Below are 18,151 nucleotides of genomic sequence, written 5' to 3'. Positions count from 1 at the left end.
TCGGAGTACCCACTCTCAGAGACAGAGAGCAAGTGATGTACTTGAGAAAGTTTTTCTGCTATCAGGGCAGAAGCAAATATGGTGGAACCGTTGTTGGAAAATCCTCGTTCAACCTACCCTACCTCCTAGCACCAAACCGAGCCTGGGGCCCTGTGCAGCCTGACAGGTGCATGCCTGTGAAGGTGGCGCTGGTACCACGCTGCGGGCAGAGCGAATCAGTGTCCAAACCCTGTTGTCCCGTCCTCTAAGGCAAAGGCAAGAGGGGCAAGCCGACCTACTCCCCACCTAATTTTCCTAAAAGAAAGGGGAAGCTAACTTTCCAGGAATCTTCTCTCATCCTCTCCTGGAGTGGAAAAAGTGAATCTGCTGCCCCGCTCCCTGCAGCGCGCACACACACACACACACACACACACACACACACACACACACACACCCCTTCCCTCCAGCTCCCAGCGCTGCATTACAGTCCCCTGCCCACCAGAGGGAGGTGTGCCCCTGTCCCTCCCATCATCTCCTATTCTCTACCCACTGCAGAGCTGACCGAGGAGCAACAGCAGTTGCTGGCCTTGTCGGTGAAGAAAGGGTTCCTTGACCAACAGACAGAGAGCTGGTGAGGCGTCTGAGGGTCAGAGGATGGGTGTGAGAGGAAGGACAGCTAGAGTAAAATTTAGTTCGGCCACTCCAGGGGATACAGGAGCTCACCTGGCTGCACTTCCTCACTCACAGATGAGTACTCTGGCCCACAGAGCAGGAGGCACTTCCCTGGGGCCACACTGCAAGCTTCCAGCAGAGCCCTCTGCAGAGCTCAGGTCTCCAGATTCTTAATCCATGCCCATTTCTGCTCGACTCTAGAACTAAAGGGAAGACAGGTCAAGGATCTTTGGGGCTGGGGCTGAAATCTACATTTTTATGGCAGACCACCTGTGAAGTTGGTGGCTCCACAAAGCCAAAGCATCCTGTGATGTTTATTCTCCACTGTGCAGATGACCCTGGACCAAAATTTCTTCCAGAAGGAGGGAGTGCTCTTCTGTTTTCACTTCAAGCTGGTCAGAGGCTTCTGGGGTGAGAAGCTGAAGGGGACCCAGGAGGCCCTGGTGGGACCCTACAGCCTTGACATACAAGGGGACGGACCCCTCTATATGTGGGTGCCCAATGCCTTGGGACCGCTCTGTGCCCTCTGTGCCACCCTCTCCTTCCTTCAGGAGCTAAGCAACAACATCTGGCTCTCTCCCCCAGGGCAAGGGCAAGCAGAGGGGCCTGGGCATGGGCCTGGGGGGACAGTGGGATGGAGAGGCACTGCAGCTCCAAGTTCTCTGCGATGCAGAGCTTCGAAGGCTCCATCTGGGATTCCATCTCTTTAGCAGGATCTGGGTTTTTTGTTTGTTTGTTTGTTTGTTTGTTTGTTTGTTTATTTGTTTGTTTTTGTCCTTTCAGGAGGGCCTAGCAGTCACAGCTGAGGAGCAAAACCATGAAGTGGACAGGAGCTCCAGTACCTGCTCCCGCTGCTTCAGTGGATTGTCAGTGGGGGCTGGGGGCTGACACCTTGGACTCAGATACCGAGTTTAACATGCTTCAAGCTGCATGCACAAGTACGTTCCGCACTTCCGTTCTTCAGCACAGCCTCGAGTTGAATGACTGTCAGGAGACACTGGACACTGTCTGCTCAGCAAGGAGTCTGGAGATGTCATGGGCTCCAAAGCTAATTTGGGAACTGAGGGAAAACTTCCCAATTTTTTTAAACAATAAGGAAGGAGTTTGGGGGGTTTACTCTGTTCGGAAAAGAAGTATAGTTCATTTATGGAAGTAGAGCTCACCACACGCAGTCTGCACCCCAAAACTTCCAATCTCCCATGGGAGATACAAAACTCAAGGACCTTGGAGAGTGTTCTTCCTGACCCTCCACCAGACAGGCGCACCTCCATTCAACCTGCTTCCCTCCCTCCCTTTTCCACCTCCTTTTACTCAGAGGTGACCTGGAAGGATGTTTGCGCAAGGGGCAACTTCCCCCACGGGCTCCGGCCACCCCGCATCCTACCAGTGGGCTCCAAACCCTACAGCCACGGTCCTGAATCTCCTCCCACTCAACTGCCAGCTTCTCCCTGTTCCTGCCGGGATTCGTGCCTCCCACCCTTCTGAACTCCAGTAGATTACCCCATCTCTCTCCTTTTTGGCCCCTTGTTGAGGAGAAAATCAACAATAATAAAAAGGAAAAGTAGTAAGTAAATAATGTCCTGTCCCAATATTTGTGTCTCTCTGCGGTGTCTGCGGAGCACGCTGAGGGGCAGACATTCGGGCTCCCAGAAAAGAAGTGGCTGGGCTTCCTTCCTGGGGGTCAGCTCCCTGCAGGGATCCCCGTCTCCTAGCAACCACACACAAATCACAAGCTTGAAGGTCACCTCAGGGGTGATTATCGCCCATGACCTCCCTAGCTTGACCAGCAGAGGGAAATAGAGAGCAAAGCTTGCCACCTGCATCAGCACCACGCACCAGCGCCCAGCCTCCTGTTCCAGCAAGTGATTTTTTAATGGACCAAAAGGCTTCTCACATATTAGTCAAACTTAAACCTCTTCCAGCACGATTTAAAATACATCCCAGATTGTCCAGAACATAAACCAGGACTCTAAGGAGAAGGAGCCTCTGGACCCTGAAGGGATTCTGCGGACTTTCCCTAAGACTCTGAGATCGGCGAGTGTGTTACAAAAAGACAGTGTAACCTGGGTGGGCGGAGAAGCAGCACAGGGACAAGCTTGACGTGGACACTTCTATTGTAAAAGCACGAGACCTTCAACCCGGCCGACCCCACAAGCCCATATTTCTTCTCTCTGTTTTGAACCGCCAAAGCGTCCCATTGGAACACCATCTGCAATTTGAGGGGTGGCTCCATGTTGCAGAGGTGGGGTGGGGACAGGACAAGGAGAATAAGCACAGGGCTGGTAGAGTTTGGAGTGAATGAGGGCAAGAGAAATAAAAGGAGCGAGACTTCTGGGTCAAAGGAGAGAAAGCTGGCTCGGTGGACTCCAGGGTCCATCTAAGAAAGAGCCCATCTGTGTGCGGCTTCTTCAAACCACTGTCTCTGGATCTTTGGAGGACGAGCTGGACTGGATGTTTTGGCCTGCAGCCAGTGGGAGGAGAGTGGACACCAGGTTAAAAAAAAAAAACTCCCAAAAGTCTGACTGAGGCAACGGTGGGCTGGGGAAGGGGTCAGGAGTGGGGCTGCCTACTCCGGAGCCGACTAAGGGAGGGGAGACCGCACAGCCCAGACTATGTACCGGAGGACACTGATGTCACACTGACGTGCTGATTAAGAGACACAGAGGAAAAGGGGCGGAAATCCAGGGGAGCATTGGAGATGGAAAGGATGTTCCACATGCAACCCGTTTCTGCAGGCATGTGCACATGTGAAAGCGACCAGGACGGATGGCAGCCTTCCCACACGCCCAGACTCCCGGCTCTGCCTTGTCCAAGAGGAGGGATGTTTGGTTAAGGTAATGGTCAGGGCTAAGGAAGGAGAAATTGGTAGAGAGCTGCATGAGAAGGTCCTGGGTGGGTGGGGAGGGAGGTGAGCAAAAAGGTCGGGGCCGGGGAGCAGAGACCCAGCAGGAGCAAGGTCTTGTTCTGTTTTAAGATACAAAGAGATTCAGAAGGAGCTGTCGTGTTGAACGAGGCTTTGGGATGGAGGTGGAATAATGACGTTTTTAGGAAGATTTATGGAGCCCCTCAAGTAAACCTAACTTGCTCTTCATGGCTTTCAAGACTGCATCTCATTGTTTTTTTAAGACTTTATTTATTTATGTTTAGAGAGGAGAAAGGAAGGGAGAGAGGGAAAGAAACATGATGTGCAAGGAACCTGGCCTGCAACCCAGACACGTGCCCTGACCAGGAATTGAGCCAGCAGCCCTTCGGTCCGCAGGCCGGCGCTCAGTCCACTGAGCCGCACCAGCCAGGGTTCAAGGCTGCATTTCCTTCTGACCAGTGGTACTGAGGAAAGCCTCCAGGTGAAAGCACGCATGCTCAGCTGTAGTCAGGTCAAACATGCCACATACGTGGATGCCCAGCCCAACCCTGTAGGAGCCTGGATTGTAAATGTCTTGAATGGTCATCTGGAAACCTCACCATGTGCATAAAGTCCCCTTTAAAATTCCCTCCTGGCAGGGCCGAAAGTAAGAGCAGGACCTGAGTGACCTGTGCTGAGATGTCTCAGTCCCGACGGCAGACATGCAACTTGAGGTTTTCCACTAACTCCACGTGCCTCTGCCTGTGTGTGTGTGTATGTGTGTGTGTGTGTGTGTGTGTGTACAGTGCCCCGTGGGGGCAGAGATGTGGAACACAAAGCAACAGAAAAGCACCTCTGCCCACGCAGATGTGCGCTTCAAGCAGTGCCCTGGATAAGTGTATGCAGCTAAAACAAATGGAGTCAGGTGGTAATATGTAGGCAGACCAGCAGAAAGATGGAGGGTGACCTTTGAGCTGCTTTGCTTTACGCTGAAACCCGCAAACACAGGATTTCTTATCCCCTTATCACACCCCCAAGGCCTCTTCATGAATTCTAGATGCTTCCTGATGACCATGATGAAAACAGAACGGGGACGCCGTCTCTCATCGCACACACACACACACACACACACACACACAGCTCCCACTGCCTCTCCCCCGAGGGTGCCTTCCCTCCTCTCCTGCCAGCCCATCACGCCAGCCTTCAGTTGCCACCTCTCTCCCTCGGCCTTGGTTCCTCCAACCCACGCAGGCATCTGCCCGGCAGCTCCCCACCCCCTCAGAAGGCCAGGGCCCGGGGCCTGGGGCAGGGCACACGAGGAACAGGTTGATGCTGTTCTCCTGGAAGCGGAGGGGGGAGGGGTGGGGCCACGGGGATAGGTGGAGTCCCTTGAAGCCTACCTGCATCCTTGCCCCCACAGAGGTATAAAACAGCAGCCTGTCCTGGTGAGGGACAGTCACTCTCTCGACCTCCAGGCCAGGTGAACCCCGACCCTCACCCCGGACCCAGCTGCACGACAGGACCCAGCACCACTCCCTGGTAAGAGCTTGATGACAGTGGAGGAGGCAGGGGGTTTCCTAGGGATGAACAGGAACACGGGTGGGTCAAGAAGGGCCTAGTAGTCCCCCGGAGCCCAGTAGTGTGGGTGACCTGATTGGCTCTGGGCAATGAAGGGAGAGATGGCCCTGCAAGCCCCTCTCTGGTGAGGAGACTACAGCCGTCTGAGCCCCTCCCAGTTGAGTCTGGCTGGCCCCAGGAGGTTGTCTTGCCCCGGCCTGGCCCTCCGCGGAACGAGGAGAGCTCATGCAGCTGGCAGAACAGCCCGAAGCACCTGTCGCGTGCCTCCTGCTTCCCTGATTCTCTGAAGTACCTGTAGGGAGGGTGAGGCAGTTCCAGACCGGCTGGTGTGTCCTCTTCCACCCACGGTGATGATCTGGCTCTGCCAGCTGGCCGCCCAGCCAGAGCACCAGGACTTGAACCTCAAGGATGGAGACCCAAGGGCGTGCACCTCAGGCTTTTGCAGGCCCCACATTCTCCAGGGCCCTCTCACCTCAGCCTATGTCCCCCAGGCCTCATTCATTCCTTCCTTCACTCATTCTTTCCACACGCATTGGCCAAGCTCCAGATCTGCTCCAGGCACTGTGCCCGGTGCCAGTGCTGTGGAGATGACCAAGAGCCATTTCCTTCCCTCTGGTGGTCACAGTGGAGCAGGTGAGGGAGTCAGATGAACCGATCATAACGACATGAGGTTGTAGCGTTTCAAAAGGACACCTGTTTTAGGGACACGGGGTGGAGCCACTGGCTGTCTGAAAAGGTGAGGGAAGAGGTCACAGAGGGGGTGAACCCAACTGAGTCTTAAAGGGTGAGTGGGGATTCTTTAGATCGGAAGGGAGGTTTTGTAGGCAGAGGGGCAGCCAAGGCAAAGAGCAGTGAAGTGCTTGGGCCGGACCTGGAGGGCAGTGGGCCCACCCACAGCCAGGGCCCAGGAGGAGGGCACAAAGGAAGTAAGAATACAGGGAAGCAACCCTGGCCCCAAAAAACAGGGCACCAGCAGTGACCCCCCCCCCCGGCATCCCAGGGCCCTGGTTGTCAAGGAGGAAGGAGGGTAGGTGGGAGGGGCTCCACTCCCATCGCTAATGAAACACTCCAGCCAGGCTCCCAGTCCACAAAGAAAATGCTCGTGGGGTGGGAAAGGGGCCTTTGACCAAGAAAGGGCAAGGCAAGGGGCAAGTTGTCTCAGTCTCCTCGTCATAAAATGAAGAATCCTTCGGTCCCTTTCAACTCAGACATTCCGGGAACCCGGGCATCCTAAGGGTGATCTCCCTGGGCAGGGGCCTTCCCGCGTCCTGGTCTCCCAACATGTCACTCTCCTGTCTCCCTCCCCACACAGAGACAATGACTATGTTTGAAAATGTCACCCGGGCCCTGACCAGACAGCTAAACCCTCGAGGGGACCTGACACCCCTTGACAGCCTCATAGACTTCAAGCGCTTCCACCCCTTCTGCCTGGTGCTGAGGAAGAGGAAGAGCACGCTCTTCTGGGGCGCCCGGTACGTGCGCACTGACTACACCCTCCTGGATGTGCTTGAACCTGGCAGCTCACCTTCAGGTCAGCCTCGGGCAGGGGATTGGGTACCGAGGGGTGGGGCCCAGGCGCCAGCCTGTGAGGAGGCCCCCAAGCTCCCTCTGCACAGGTGGGATTAGGTGTCCTCTAGCCCCAGGTTCTCACGGGATGTGGGGGAGGATGGATGGATGCCTCTCAGCCCAATCCCTTTCGTCTTCTCCCTCCTGCAGATCCAACGGACTCTGGGAACTTTGCCTTTAAGAATATGCTGGATGCCCGAGTGGAGGGACAGGTGGATGTGCCAAGGACAGTCAAGGTGACGGGGACTGCAGGGCTGTCTCGGAACAGCACCCTGGAGGTCCAGACACTCAGCGTGGCTCCCAAGGCCCTGGAGACTTTGCACCAGGAGAGGTGGGAGTTGGCAGGGCTCGGGGGGCTACTGGGCTGGAGTAGGGTGGTTCACAGAAAGGGTGCCTGGGGCCCAGAGTCAACGGTCACCACAGGGGAGCTCTTGAGGATGAGGCTTCTGGCCTGCACGTTCCTCCAGGCCACCTCCTAACCACTCCCCCCCGTCCTTCCACTACCTCTGGTACCACCTCCCCATCTGTCACACACATACACACACACACACCAGTGTGAGTGTGTTCGCATGGACTTGCTGTGTGAGCTTGGAAGAGTCACTTTTCCTCTCTGGACCTTGGTTCTGTTTCCTGAGAAATGATAGGGTTGGATGAAAACCTCAAGGCCTTCCTACCCTAAGACTCTAAGGATACTCTTGGGTACTGAGGAAGAGTACTCTTGGGTACTCTTGGGTATACCACGGAGAAAAAGGGTCTTAGCAGGCCCCCAACCCTAACCCCCCACTGCAGTTTGAGCACAGCATCCAGCTCCCACAAACGGAGCCTTGAGCCTGGCCCCGTACACATAGCAGACTGCCCTGGGGAACGCTCCCCCAGCAACGCAGGGGTGTGGCAGATGCCCTGCCAACACTGGACACCTCAGCTGTTTGGTTTGACTGGGGAACTGACACCGAGCAGTTAAACAGCTGGTTGGAAGAAGCAGGTGAGGCCAGGGGAGGCAGGGAAGAAGGACTGGGTGCTTGGGAAGTCATCCAGTAAAATTTATAGAGCTTCGCTGGGTGCAAAGCACCCTGCCGGGTGCTGGGGTTCGCTGGAACATCTTGGTCCAGGAACCTTGAGATCCAGGAGTATGAGGAAAGACATACAAGAGTAACTAGAATCCAAGGCCTTTGGAGGGGTTTGTCTGAGTTCTGTGGCGGGTCAGGGGACTTCTGGCTGGGAAAATGAGGACAGACATCACAGAGGACACAGTCCATGATCTAGGCCTTGAAAGATAAGTAGAAACTGGGCATCTGGAACCAGGAGAAAGGCATTACTAAGGCACATGAGTGAGAAATCTCAAAACCTGTAGGGACCATGAAGAGCCGGTCCGGCAGGAGCAGAAGAGGTTGAGTGGGGGAGTGGGAGGTGTAGGGTGGGCCCAGATCACGGGGGACCCGGGTGCTCGGTCAGGGCGATGCAACTCTTCGGCAGGAATCGGCGGGACCTTGACGATGCTCTGATGTACGTTACAATCAGTCTGGCCAGATGAAGGAAGAGTGTCAGTTGGAGGACAAGGGACAGGGGTGTAAAGCAGGCAGACCAAGCAAGACACCGTCCCTCTGTCCATCAGCAATGTCAAATCAGGGCCTGAGCTAGGAAGAGCAGTCGGAACAGGGAGGGAGGAGTGGATGCAAGGTCTCTGGGGCAGCAGGGCAGACTGCACTTGGCAGCCGACTGCAGGGTGAGGGAATGGTTGTGCGAAAGATCTAAGGGGCAGTGTGAGGACCGTGGTCAACAATTCCATGTGGTGTGTCAGGAATTTGCGGAGAGCAGAGTGCAGTCATGCTCACCACGCACACGAAATGGGAACCGTGAGCTGGATATGTTAATTAGCTTGACGGGAGTAATCATTTCTGCGTATATCTAGCCAAAACGTGTGCATCTTAAATGTATATCATTGTTATTAAAATACAGGAATTAAATATATAAGAAGAAAAGAAACCAAGATGACTTTGATATTTGGCCCAAGTGATGACATTCACAAAAACAGGGAGACTGAGTTGGCCAGTGTATTTGGAGAGAAAGACCGCGAGTTCCTTTGGGGTTGTTTGAGTTGGGCCCCCAGCAAGACAGTGGCTGAGCGTGTTCTCTGGGGACCAGGAGTGGCTGGAGTCAACCACGCTCTGCTCTGCGTCTGAAAGCTTCTAAGAGACCAGATTGTAAAAATTCTCATCGCAAGAAAAAAGAATATGTGTGACTCTGGGTGGTGGCGGGTGTCAACTAAACTCATTGTGGCGATCACTTCTCAAGATGCACATATGTCAAATCATTACGTTGTACGCCTAAAACTAGTGCATTGATGTATGTCAGTGAGATCTCGGTTTTTAAAAACTTTAAAGACATTTGGAAATGAGGGTCTGGCGTTCAGGAGAGAAGTCGAGGGACGGGTACCGATGTGGTGGTCAGCAACATAAGAATTAGAAGTCTGGGAATGAGGGAAAATTGGTGGAGGGAGTTCAGAAGGCAGAGAACTGAGAACAAGATCTTAGAGAACTTAAAACTGCAGGGAACCGAAGAGTGATCGGACGTCAGAAGACAGAGTCTCACGCAGGGTTTGGACAGCAGGGTCCACGGTAGCGCAGAGTTGGGGAAGGTCTTCGAGTTCGCTGAGTGGGAGGTCGTTATGATTTCAGTGGAGGAGTCAAATAGAAGCCAAATTGTAAAGTATTTCGGAGGAGGCAGTGAGGAAGGAAAGGCAGTGCTTACAGGCATATTTTTGAGATATTTGCCTAAGAAGTGAAGGAAAGAAACAAGACGGTAATTTGAGGGAGTAGCAGGTGGGGAGGAAACCGATGCTAACAACAAGAGAGAGGATAAAAGATGGAGGCAAAGGACCCTGGAAGAGATGAATAGAGCTGAGAACGAGGAGGAAAGGGAAGGGAATCCACCCCAGGGCTGAGGGGGAAAGGGGAAAGAAGCACCCACGAGGCCCTGCTCTGGGCCGGGTGCTGGGCCAGATGGCCGCCGAGCCTCTCCCCCGACCCTGAAAGTCAGTGTCATTACCCCCATTTTACAACCGAGGCTGCTGAGACTCAGAAGGGCAGCTCTGGTAGCAAGCGGAGGTCTGGGTTTCAACCTCCCCCGTTCCCCAGAGCCCTCCCCGCCCCCCTGACACCCCTGGCTCTAGCTCCTGGGGAAGACGGAAGAAGAGGGAAGGCCAGGGCCCCGGCGGGGAGAAGCTCCGGACGACCCCTTACGCTGCTCCTGCCGCAGGAAGCTGGCAGCAGAGCACCCGTTCCTGAAGGAGATGCGGGCTCGCGGGGAGAACCTGTACGTGGTGATGGAGGTGGTGGAGACCGTGAAGGAGGTCACTCTGGAGCGAGCCGGCAAGGCGGAGGGTGTCTTCTCCCTTCCGTTCTTCGCGCCCTTGGGGCTACAGGTTTGGTTCACACACACGCACACGCACGCGTGCACACACACACACACACACACACACACACACTTAGATCCAGCCTTTCCTCAGAGGCTACATTAACTTTGTCTCATCAGTACCCACCGAGGATACTATGAAGGACCCACCCCTTCTCCCCATCTTCCAGATCCTGTCCCCCAATGACCAGACACAAATCCTGTCTCTAGTCAATGGCACCCAGTGTGGCAGATCCCTGTGCCACATGCCACAGAGAACTGTCAGAGAAGGGGAAACTCCTAGTCGTGGGTTTTCCCTCGTGGTGCTCCCAGTCTGTAGGAGAGGCACGCTTGTTCTCCGTCTCACGGAAAAGACACATAGGTTAAAGCCCAGAGAACACGAGATTGGAAACTGCGATGTGAATGAGTAACGCTCTACATACCTCTGTCCATTTCGTATAAATATTCCAGGGATGAGTGGGAACTAGGAGCAGGGGTTAGTCACAGAAGCCTTTTTGAAGGAGGTGGACGTGAGACAGATGGCAAAGAGGAAGAAGAAACCAGGGCCTGGATGGAAGCTCTAGGGTGGGACAGGGATGCACAAGCAGGTGATGGACCAGGTCTGCCCAGTTCCTTGGTGTGCCTGAACCAGGAAGAGAGACGGAGATCACTAGAGGAATGATTGGTGGAAATGAGCAGAAGAGGTCTCAAGTTCACTCCACGGAGCCTGGACCAGGCGCAAAGACAATGAGAGCACCGGTGAAGGGTTCCCAACTTCTCTCTCCTCAAAGGCTCTCAGGCCTGCCCTTCACCTGCACCCTCACCCCTCACTTCCAGTGTCTCATACTTAGGATCTCTGCAGAATCACGAACCCTCCCTCTCTCATCCTAGGGATCCGTAAACCACAAGGAGGCTGTGACCATCCCCAAGGGCTGCATCCTGGCCTTTCGAGTGAGACAGCTGATGGTCAAGGGCGAAAATGAGTGGGGTGAGCAGACACCGGCGTGTTCGCCCCTCCAGACAACTGCCCATGCCAGTACTAAGGCCCCTCGGCCCCCTTTGTGGCAATGTCAGAGAATTAACGGAGTGTGTTGTATTGTGGTCCAGCTGCGGGGAACAGAACAGCGGGGGCCGCCCCGGAGAGAGAGTGACCCCTGGTTCTGAGCCCCTCCCGCGTGGTAGGCCCTGTGTTCGCTGGGGGAAGGGACATGGGGAGCAATGGCAGCCCCTGTGCCCCAGAAGCCTGCAGCCAGTGGAGGAAACAGACTCAGACACCAGTACTGCCCTTCCTTCCAGAGAAAATACTGTTATCACAGAAAAGCGTTTCCAGGGGGGAAAAGGATCACTTCCAGCAGTGGAGGCGGGGCCGAAGATGCAGTGAGGCGTCCCAGGGCAGGGTCCTAGCCCTGAGCAGAGCCCACGGACTTGAGACTAGAGAAAGAAAGGTGGGGCAGCTCTTTAAGGGTCCTCCTCTCCCCTCTCTTGCTCCTCACAGAAATTCCACATGTCTACAACGATAACATGCAAACCTTCCCTCCTGGAGGTAAGAGAGATTGCCCCCTAGCTCCCCACATCCTTTGCCCTCCCCCCGACGTCATCTGCTGAAGTCCTGTGCCCTCTCATAGCATATACCAACCATAATTCTCCCCCCGCCACACACACATGCACTGAAAGCCCCTGGTTTTGTTTTCCAAGTCCCTAAAAACATCTAACCCCAACTTCAGGAAAGACAGGTAGAGGCATATAAATGCCTCCCAGGAGGGTCAGAGAAACAGAAAGCCAAAGACCGAAAGGCACAGGTAGACGCAGAAATGAGAAGTGGAGAGAGTGTGGGGTCCCAAATCGCCAGGGCAAACGAGCGGACGTGGTCTCCACGGGCTTTTGTAAGGATGACACTGAGTGAGAAGCACCCCTGACGGCTGCTCACGTAAGGAGGCAGAGTAGGCTTTGTGCTAACACGCGTGCCTTGTTTCCGTCTGCAGAAAAGCCGGAAGAGGAGAAGTTCATCTGTAAGTGTTTCCTGTCATTTCACTGTAACTTTCTTGACTCAGAATTTTACAATTCCAGCCTCTTTCTCCCCTTCTTTGTGGGACCAGCAGGAGACACGGCAGAGAGCAGGTCTCAGCAGCCAACAATTGCCCCTGGGATGTGGCAGAAATGCCGATAGCTTAGGGGAAAGCAGCGGAAAGGGCAAGTCTCTGGACAAGAGGCCCAGGCGGTCTGGTGCCTCAAGTCCTCTGTCCTCGAGGACCTTAGAAGCCCTAACCTGCAGCTCCACCGCCCAGCACCTGGGGTGGGAGCCACTGTGTGGACAGCTCAGTCCAGGAGTCTCTTTCCCCACTGCACTGGCTTCTCTTCTGACCCATTCCTGCCTCCCACGAAGGGGCAAGAGTATCCTTAAACTGGCTGGGTATCCTAACCCCCATTCATGTCTCATCACCTGGGTGTGGCAGCTGTTTGGGAGGGCTGCATACTTACCATTGTTTTCTTTTCCCCTCAGTCATCCAGGCAGCTGATGCTGGTAAGGAATTTTGTGAGTTTCTCCCAAGGCTTTGGCTTGAAGACAGTGGGTGAAGCATTGGAGTGGGAGGGGGGGAAGACAAGTCCCTTGATGCTGCGTCCCAGGTTCTGGGCTTGACGCCACTGCCAGGAAGCCAATCTCTCCAGAGCAGGCTGGACATATTCCTAGGATACCAGGCCCCTAGAGGGCCCAGGTTCATGCCATCCCTGATCCACCCACAGCCCTGGACATAGACCCAGAGATCTCTGGAGCGGTCCCATCCAGCCTTCACTCAGTCACCAAAGTCACTCTTATTTGTCAACTAACTCACGAGAAGGGGAAGTAGATCTTCCTCCTCAACTTTTAGCCAAAGTCTTAGAAAAAGGGGAGTTGATTGTCTGCTGATCCACAATCAGGGGTAAGGGGCCTGAATTGCTGGCTTAGATGGTCATGTGGGTCCTGGCCGCCCTCCTCGCCCCAACCCCACCCTGCCACGCACACCCCTCAAGTCAGGGCTGATGGGAAACTCCATAATCACACTCTGTGGTCAAGAAAAGAGAGGCCGGGCTCAAGCTGGGACCAGAGGGCGGGGACCTGAGAAGGGCCTCGTGGAGGAGCCTGCAGGGAGAAAGCCCACTGGATGGGGTGGGGAAGGTGCCAGGTGGAGGGCGGTGTGGCTACTACCTTTACTGTCCCCGTAGGGGAGGGGCACGAGGACTTCGGGACACTAAAAAACGAGATTGAACGAGAGACCCAAGAAGTGAGGAAGCTGAGCCCAGTGGGACAAAGCTCCCTGCTCACCTCCCTCAGCAAACTTCTAGGGAAGAAAAAGGAGCTGCAAGACCTGGAGCTCACGGTGAGGCCCCAGTGAAAGGAGTGGGGGCGGGGCAGAGATGGAGGGGAGGGAGGGTAGGGAGGGTTTAGGTTCAGGCATGTGTGGGCCTTGCAGCCCGAGGGGGATCTGATGGCGGCAGCAGAAGGTCAGGGGCCAGAGCACTTGAAAATGGACGCCTTCCCCAAGGCTGGCCGAGTGCGCCCCGGGATGCCAGGCCACCCCGCTCCCTTGTCCCTCTGGAGAAGGGCCAACAGTGCAGACTCCCCCAAGGCAGATGGACAGAGGGACAAAACAGGCCAACACAGTCCTCTTTGGAAAGGGGCTGGAACGTTCCTTTCCAGAGTGCAAGACTCAGGAACCAAGAAACCTGGGAGTCCGATATTTTCGGGACTTAATACCTTGGAAAGGAAATAAAGAAATGGGAGGAAGTTAACACCCGCCGAGGGACCGTGCACCAGACACCATGCTGGGACCCTCGCTCTTGTTGGCTTAAATAGTCACCAGCCTTTCCCCACAGCTCGAAGGGGCCCTGGACAAAGGACACGAAGTGGCACTGGAGGCACTCCCAAAAGACGTCCTAGTATCAAAGGAGGTGATGGGCGCTGTCCTCTATTTCCTTGGAGCCCTAACAGGTAAGTAAGGAGGAAGGGCTTTGTGCATACCCTCTTTCTGTGATGGGAATGAATCGCTGGATGAATTCCCAAATGTCTGAATGAATGAATAAGTAAATGAATGAATGCCAGGCAAATTATACCACAGTTAAGTTTATATCTACAGTTTTAAAGGGTTCACTTGTTCACCTTGGATAGTTTCAGAAGACGGCCTAGTCTTGCCAACAGAGGTTGGGATAATCCTGGTTTTATTGGCCTTTTATTGAAAACTTCTACATATAGCTAAGCTTGTCACTTTTTTATCGATATTTCAGAGGGTAACATCTGATCTTGAGCCCAAATTCTCTTCACTCTGCATGAAACAGTCCCTCGTTTAGAACTTTCTGGTCCTTCAGGTATAAGCTGAGATGTTTGTTCTCTTAAGAAGTCTGCCTTCACCCTGGTTGGTGTGGCTCAGTGGATTGAGTGCTGGCCTACAAACCAAAGGGTTGCAGGTTCAATTCCCAGTCAAGTTACATACCCGGGGGGCAGGCCAAGCCCCCAGTTTGTGGCGTGCAAGAGGCAACCATTGTGTATTGTGTTTGCACACACCTTTGTTCTCTCCACTAGACTCCAACTTCCTTGCGTGAAGGAAGTTCATTTTTACCTAAGGTACCCACACACAGGTGCCTGGCCCAGAGCAGGCATTCAGCCATGAAAAAAAAGTATGAATTAATTAATGCTGAAAGTCTGGAATTGTATCCATCAGGAGTCTGTAGTTCCCTTTGCACCAACAACACACATCTCTTTCTCTGCTTTTTCTTCAGAGTTAAGTGAAGCCCAACAGAAGCTGCTGCTAAAATCCATGGAGAAAAAGATCCTACCCGTGCAACTCCAGCTTGTGAGGATAAAAACAGCAGACACCTGGGAGAGTTTGGGAGGGAGTCAGCTTGAACCAGCAGAAAGATACAAACTAGTCTCACAACAGGACTGTCCTAGGGGGCCTCTGTCTTATCCCGGGAGCTCATGCACACTTTGTATTTCTGTCCATGTTCCTTCCTTTTTGCTATTTCACAACTAGAGGTAGAAGGGTAAGCTTCTGGGCAGTTTTCTGGGGTTTTCAGCCTGATCTTGGGAGAAGAGACAGGAAAGTCTCGTTTTGCTTAGTCTGAGCCAACTGATATGAGCAAACATTTTGATGTCTCTGAGTCTCAAGTCACTCCTCTGTAATGGGGCTAAAAATAAATGGGCTGCCCACTGTACAGGGTTATTAAAAAGCCCAGATAGAGTGGCGATGTAATGTAATGACAGGAGTTATAATAAGAGAAGGATCATCATCTTTGTGGGTTTTATGAGTTAGGAGAAAGGAAGAGAAGTTTCCAATTCTTCCTTTTCATGTTATTTTGCTTCCTTCCAGGTGGAGAGCATAATGGAACAGAACTTTCTACTGGATAAAGAGGGTGTTTTCCCCCTGCAACCTGACCTGCTCTCCTCCCTCGGGGAAGAGGAGCTGACCTTCACAGAGGCCCTGGTGGGACTGAGTGGCCTGGAAGTGCAGAGATCAGGCCCGCAGTACATGTGGGACCCAGACACCCTGCCCCACCTCTGTGCCCTTTACGCTGGCCTCTCCTTCCTGCAGCTGCTGACCAAGGCCTCCTAACTTGCCTTTTCCATCTGCCTCCCGCTTCCCTGGTGCCTTCCCCTACCTCACTGTGCTGCGTCCTTAACATCCAAGGGCATTTCAGAGCCACCAGGCGGAGGATGATGGAAACCCTAGCTGGCCCCCCAAGATAACCAGTTTCCACTTGTCCAGCTCTGTATCCCACCTTGCCCCCTGCAGCTCTTCTACCCGCTAAGCCCATCTGCTGATGCTTAAACCCTCTAAAAATGTGAGTAGAAACACTCACATTTTTTAAATGATGAGCCATTTCAGCCAAACCAGAATTAATTAATTTCCTATCCCGAACCCTTCCTCTTGTGTTTCTGAAAAACTCAAGCTTTACTGGAATCAATGGAAAATATTTCACTGCAATGAAATGTCTTTTGGTGTCTTTCTTTAAAGAAATTTATCATAAGGAAATTCTTAACTTGTGCCAGAAAAGAAAATAGCCACTACCACACTACATATAGATCATATGTACATGAATACTATTCAGTGTCCTCAGGCCAGCTGGAAAATACTCAGAGAAGAATGATGAGGATACAGAATGTGGAATCTGGAGTCTAAAGTGAGCTCATCAAAGCAGCTTGTCTTCAAAGAGGAGCCTTGGGAGTCCTCTGGACTTGGCCGAGGCACTGGGAAAGGCAGAGACCTAGCGATACATTGTACAAACCCCAAACAAGAGTAAGACAACGTTCAAGTGTATTGAATAAAAACAATGCAGGTAGGCTCTGGCCAGGTAGCTTAGTTGGTTAGAGTGTCATCCTGATTATATGGATTCCATCCTCTGTCAGGGCACATACAAAAATCAGCAAACGAATGCACAAATAAGTGGAACAACAAATCGATGTTTGTCTCTCTCCCTCCCTCTCTCTAAAATATCAACAAATTTTTTTTAATTTAATGCAGATAGGTCTTAAAAAAATAACACAAGAATAAACCTGACCTACGACTTAAAAAAATGGCGCTATTATCTTCCCGATTTCACCTTTTCCTCTTCTGCTCTCATTTCAGGATGGCTGTGGAAGTTGTGTGGGTAGGCTCAGCATATGGACCTGCCACGTGGGTTTTGCCTTCTGCTAAAACTGCTAGGTTTATGCCATCCTCCTCTGCCTAAAGCTGGGTTTTATCCTCTTTCACTGACCTCTTTTAAAATAGTTTTATGAGTGGAATAATTTCTCCAAGGTTTTTGGCCCCAGGAGTCAGACTCATCCCCTTCTAAACCACTCCTTGCCTTGGTTATTCCCCTCAGTCACCAAGAATTCATGACCAACTGCCAAGGAGTTTGTGTTAAGCCATCCTCCCCCATTCTGGGGCATCATCTAAGGCCTCACTGTGTTGCTCAAAGACATCCTGGGTAGTTATCTGCTGACTTGACTGTTTTTCCCTTGTGATGTAACTGTAATAAACAGGTGAGCTAACACCCTAACTATCCGAAAGGATAACTTCACGATGATGAACAACAAAGCTCATCTGTTTTCTTCCTTTATGATTCTCGCCCACCTTCAGTTACAGATACTGTGTTATGAAGAGGCTTTAATGAGTTTATTCCAGTGGTGACTCAAAGATCTTGTTATCCACTCCCCAGCCCTAAGGGGGAAGGGGGTAGTTAGGGAGGAATTGGTCCAGGCATGCTCCCTAAAACTGGAGTACACATTTTTCCATTTAGCAAGCAGCTGTTTAGTAGTGTAAGCAACTATTTTGTGCCATAGTATGAAAACAGCAAATTTCTCGGAGAGTTTTCTCTACATACATAAAGGAGAATATAGTCAAAACATATTCTCTGCCCTCTAGGACCTTACATCACAGCTGGATTGTCTTGTGAGGTCTGACCTGGTCTAAAACTCAGGACTTCCATTTATGAAAGAGAGAAAATTTCCCAGGAGGGAGGAAGTTTTTGTGTTGTCTTGTGAAATTGGAACATGTATCCTCCCCCTACAGAATCGCTAGAGGACTGCCTCGTAAAATAAATGGACAGGATTTCTGGTTCAATGTCCTTCCCCTGGGGATTCTCAGGTTCCCCGTAGGTACACTATTATTCCGGTCCTTATTTCACTACGGAGTCTGTCCGATGCATACAGGTGCCCCAACGGACTCCCCGAAGCCTCTGGCAATAGGTGCTTTCACCCTCTTTCCTCCGGCTTCACAATACAAAATAACCCAGAGCACGGTTTTCAGCAGGCTGCATCCTGCAGCTGTACTTGAACACAGCGCCCCCCAATGCACTGGCCCTGGGCCATACAGAGAGTGGAGCCCTAAATGTTATTAAACTGGAGTGACTGTACACAAACGCCTTTGGCCCCATGCACACTCTCAGGCTGCAGAGATTTTTAAGTCTTATTTTTATGTCTTTATTTTTCAGCACTAGCTAAAATCGGACAAGGGGAGCTGAATCCCATAATTCGATTTTGTTTTAAGCCCAACAGCCAAGCTCCACATTCCTCGTTCGCAGCTTCTTTCCCAGCATCTTTTCTTCCCTCGCGCGGAATGCACTAGGCAGCCGTTGAAGGTGAGCCTCGCGGACCTCGAAGGCGACTCA

At 52.6% G+C, this 18,151-nt stretch overlaps 1 protein-coding gene across 4 annotated transcripts; it reads left to right on the top strand.

Moving 5' to 3' along the window:
• Positions 1-534: 534 nt before the first annotated feature.
• Positions 535-15,971, top strand: GSDMA (gasdermin A). Of its 4 annotated transcripts, XM_037140560.2 has the most exons (15): positions 535-610; positions 984-3,143; positions 3,387-3,485; positions 4,914-5,032; positions 6,384-6,602; positions 6,788-6,968; positions 9,893-10,058; positions 10,919-11,015; positions 11,523-11,570; positions 12,010-12,036; positions 12,528-12,548; positions 13,229-13,383; positions 13,880-13,994; positions 14,780-14,853; positions 15,370-15,971. In XM_037140560.2, exons 5-15 carry the CDS (start codon positions 6,389-6,391, stop codon positions 15,610-15,612), a joined length of 1,341 nt encoding a protein of 446 aa, XP_036996455.1. In that variant the 5' UTR covers positions 535-610; positions 984-3,143; positions 3,387-3,485; positions 4,914-5,032; positions 6,384-6,388; the 3' UTR covers positions 15,613-15,971. The 4 variants fall into 4 exon arrangements, with proteins under 4 accessions (XP_036996455.1, XP_053529144.1, XP_053529148.1 ...); XM_053673169.1 differs by lacking the exons at positions 535-610; positions 984-3,143; positions 3,387-3,485 and adding an exon at positions 4,153-4,227; XM_053673173.1 differs by lacking the exons at positions 535-610; positions 984-3,143; positions 3,387-3,485 and adding an exon at positions 4,158-4,227 and having other exon boundaries at positions 4,969-5,032.
• The last annotated feature ends 2,180 nt before the right edge of the window (positions 15,972-18,151 follow it).

This window comes from Artibeus jamaicensis, unplaced genomic scaffold (genome assembly GCF_021234435.1).
Source record: "Artibeus jamaicensis isolate MK-2021 breed Jamaican fruit bat unplaced genomic scaffold, CSHL_Jam_final contig_1998, whole genome shotgun sequence".
Taxonomy (NCBI): Eukaryota; Metazoa; Chordata; class Mammalia; order Chiroptera; family Phyllostomidae; genus Artibeus; species Artibeus jamaicensis.
This window is presented reverse-complemented; position numbering and strand designations above follow the sequence as displayed.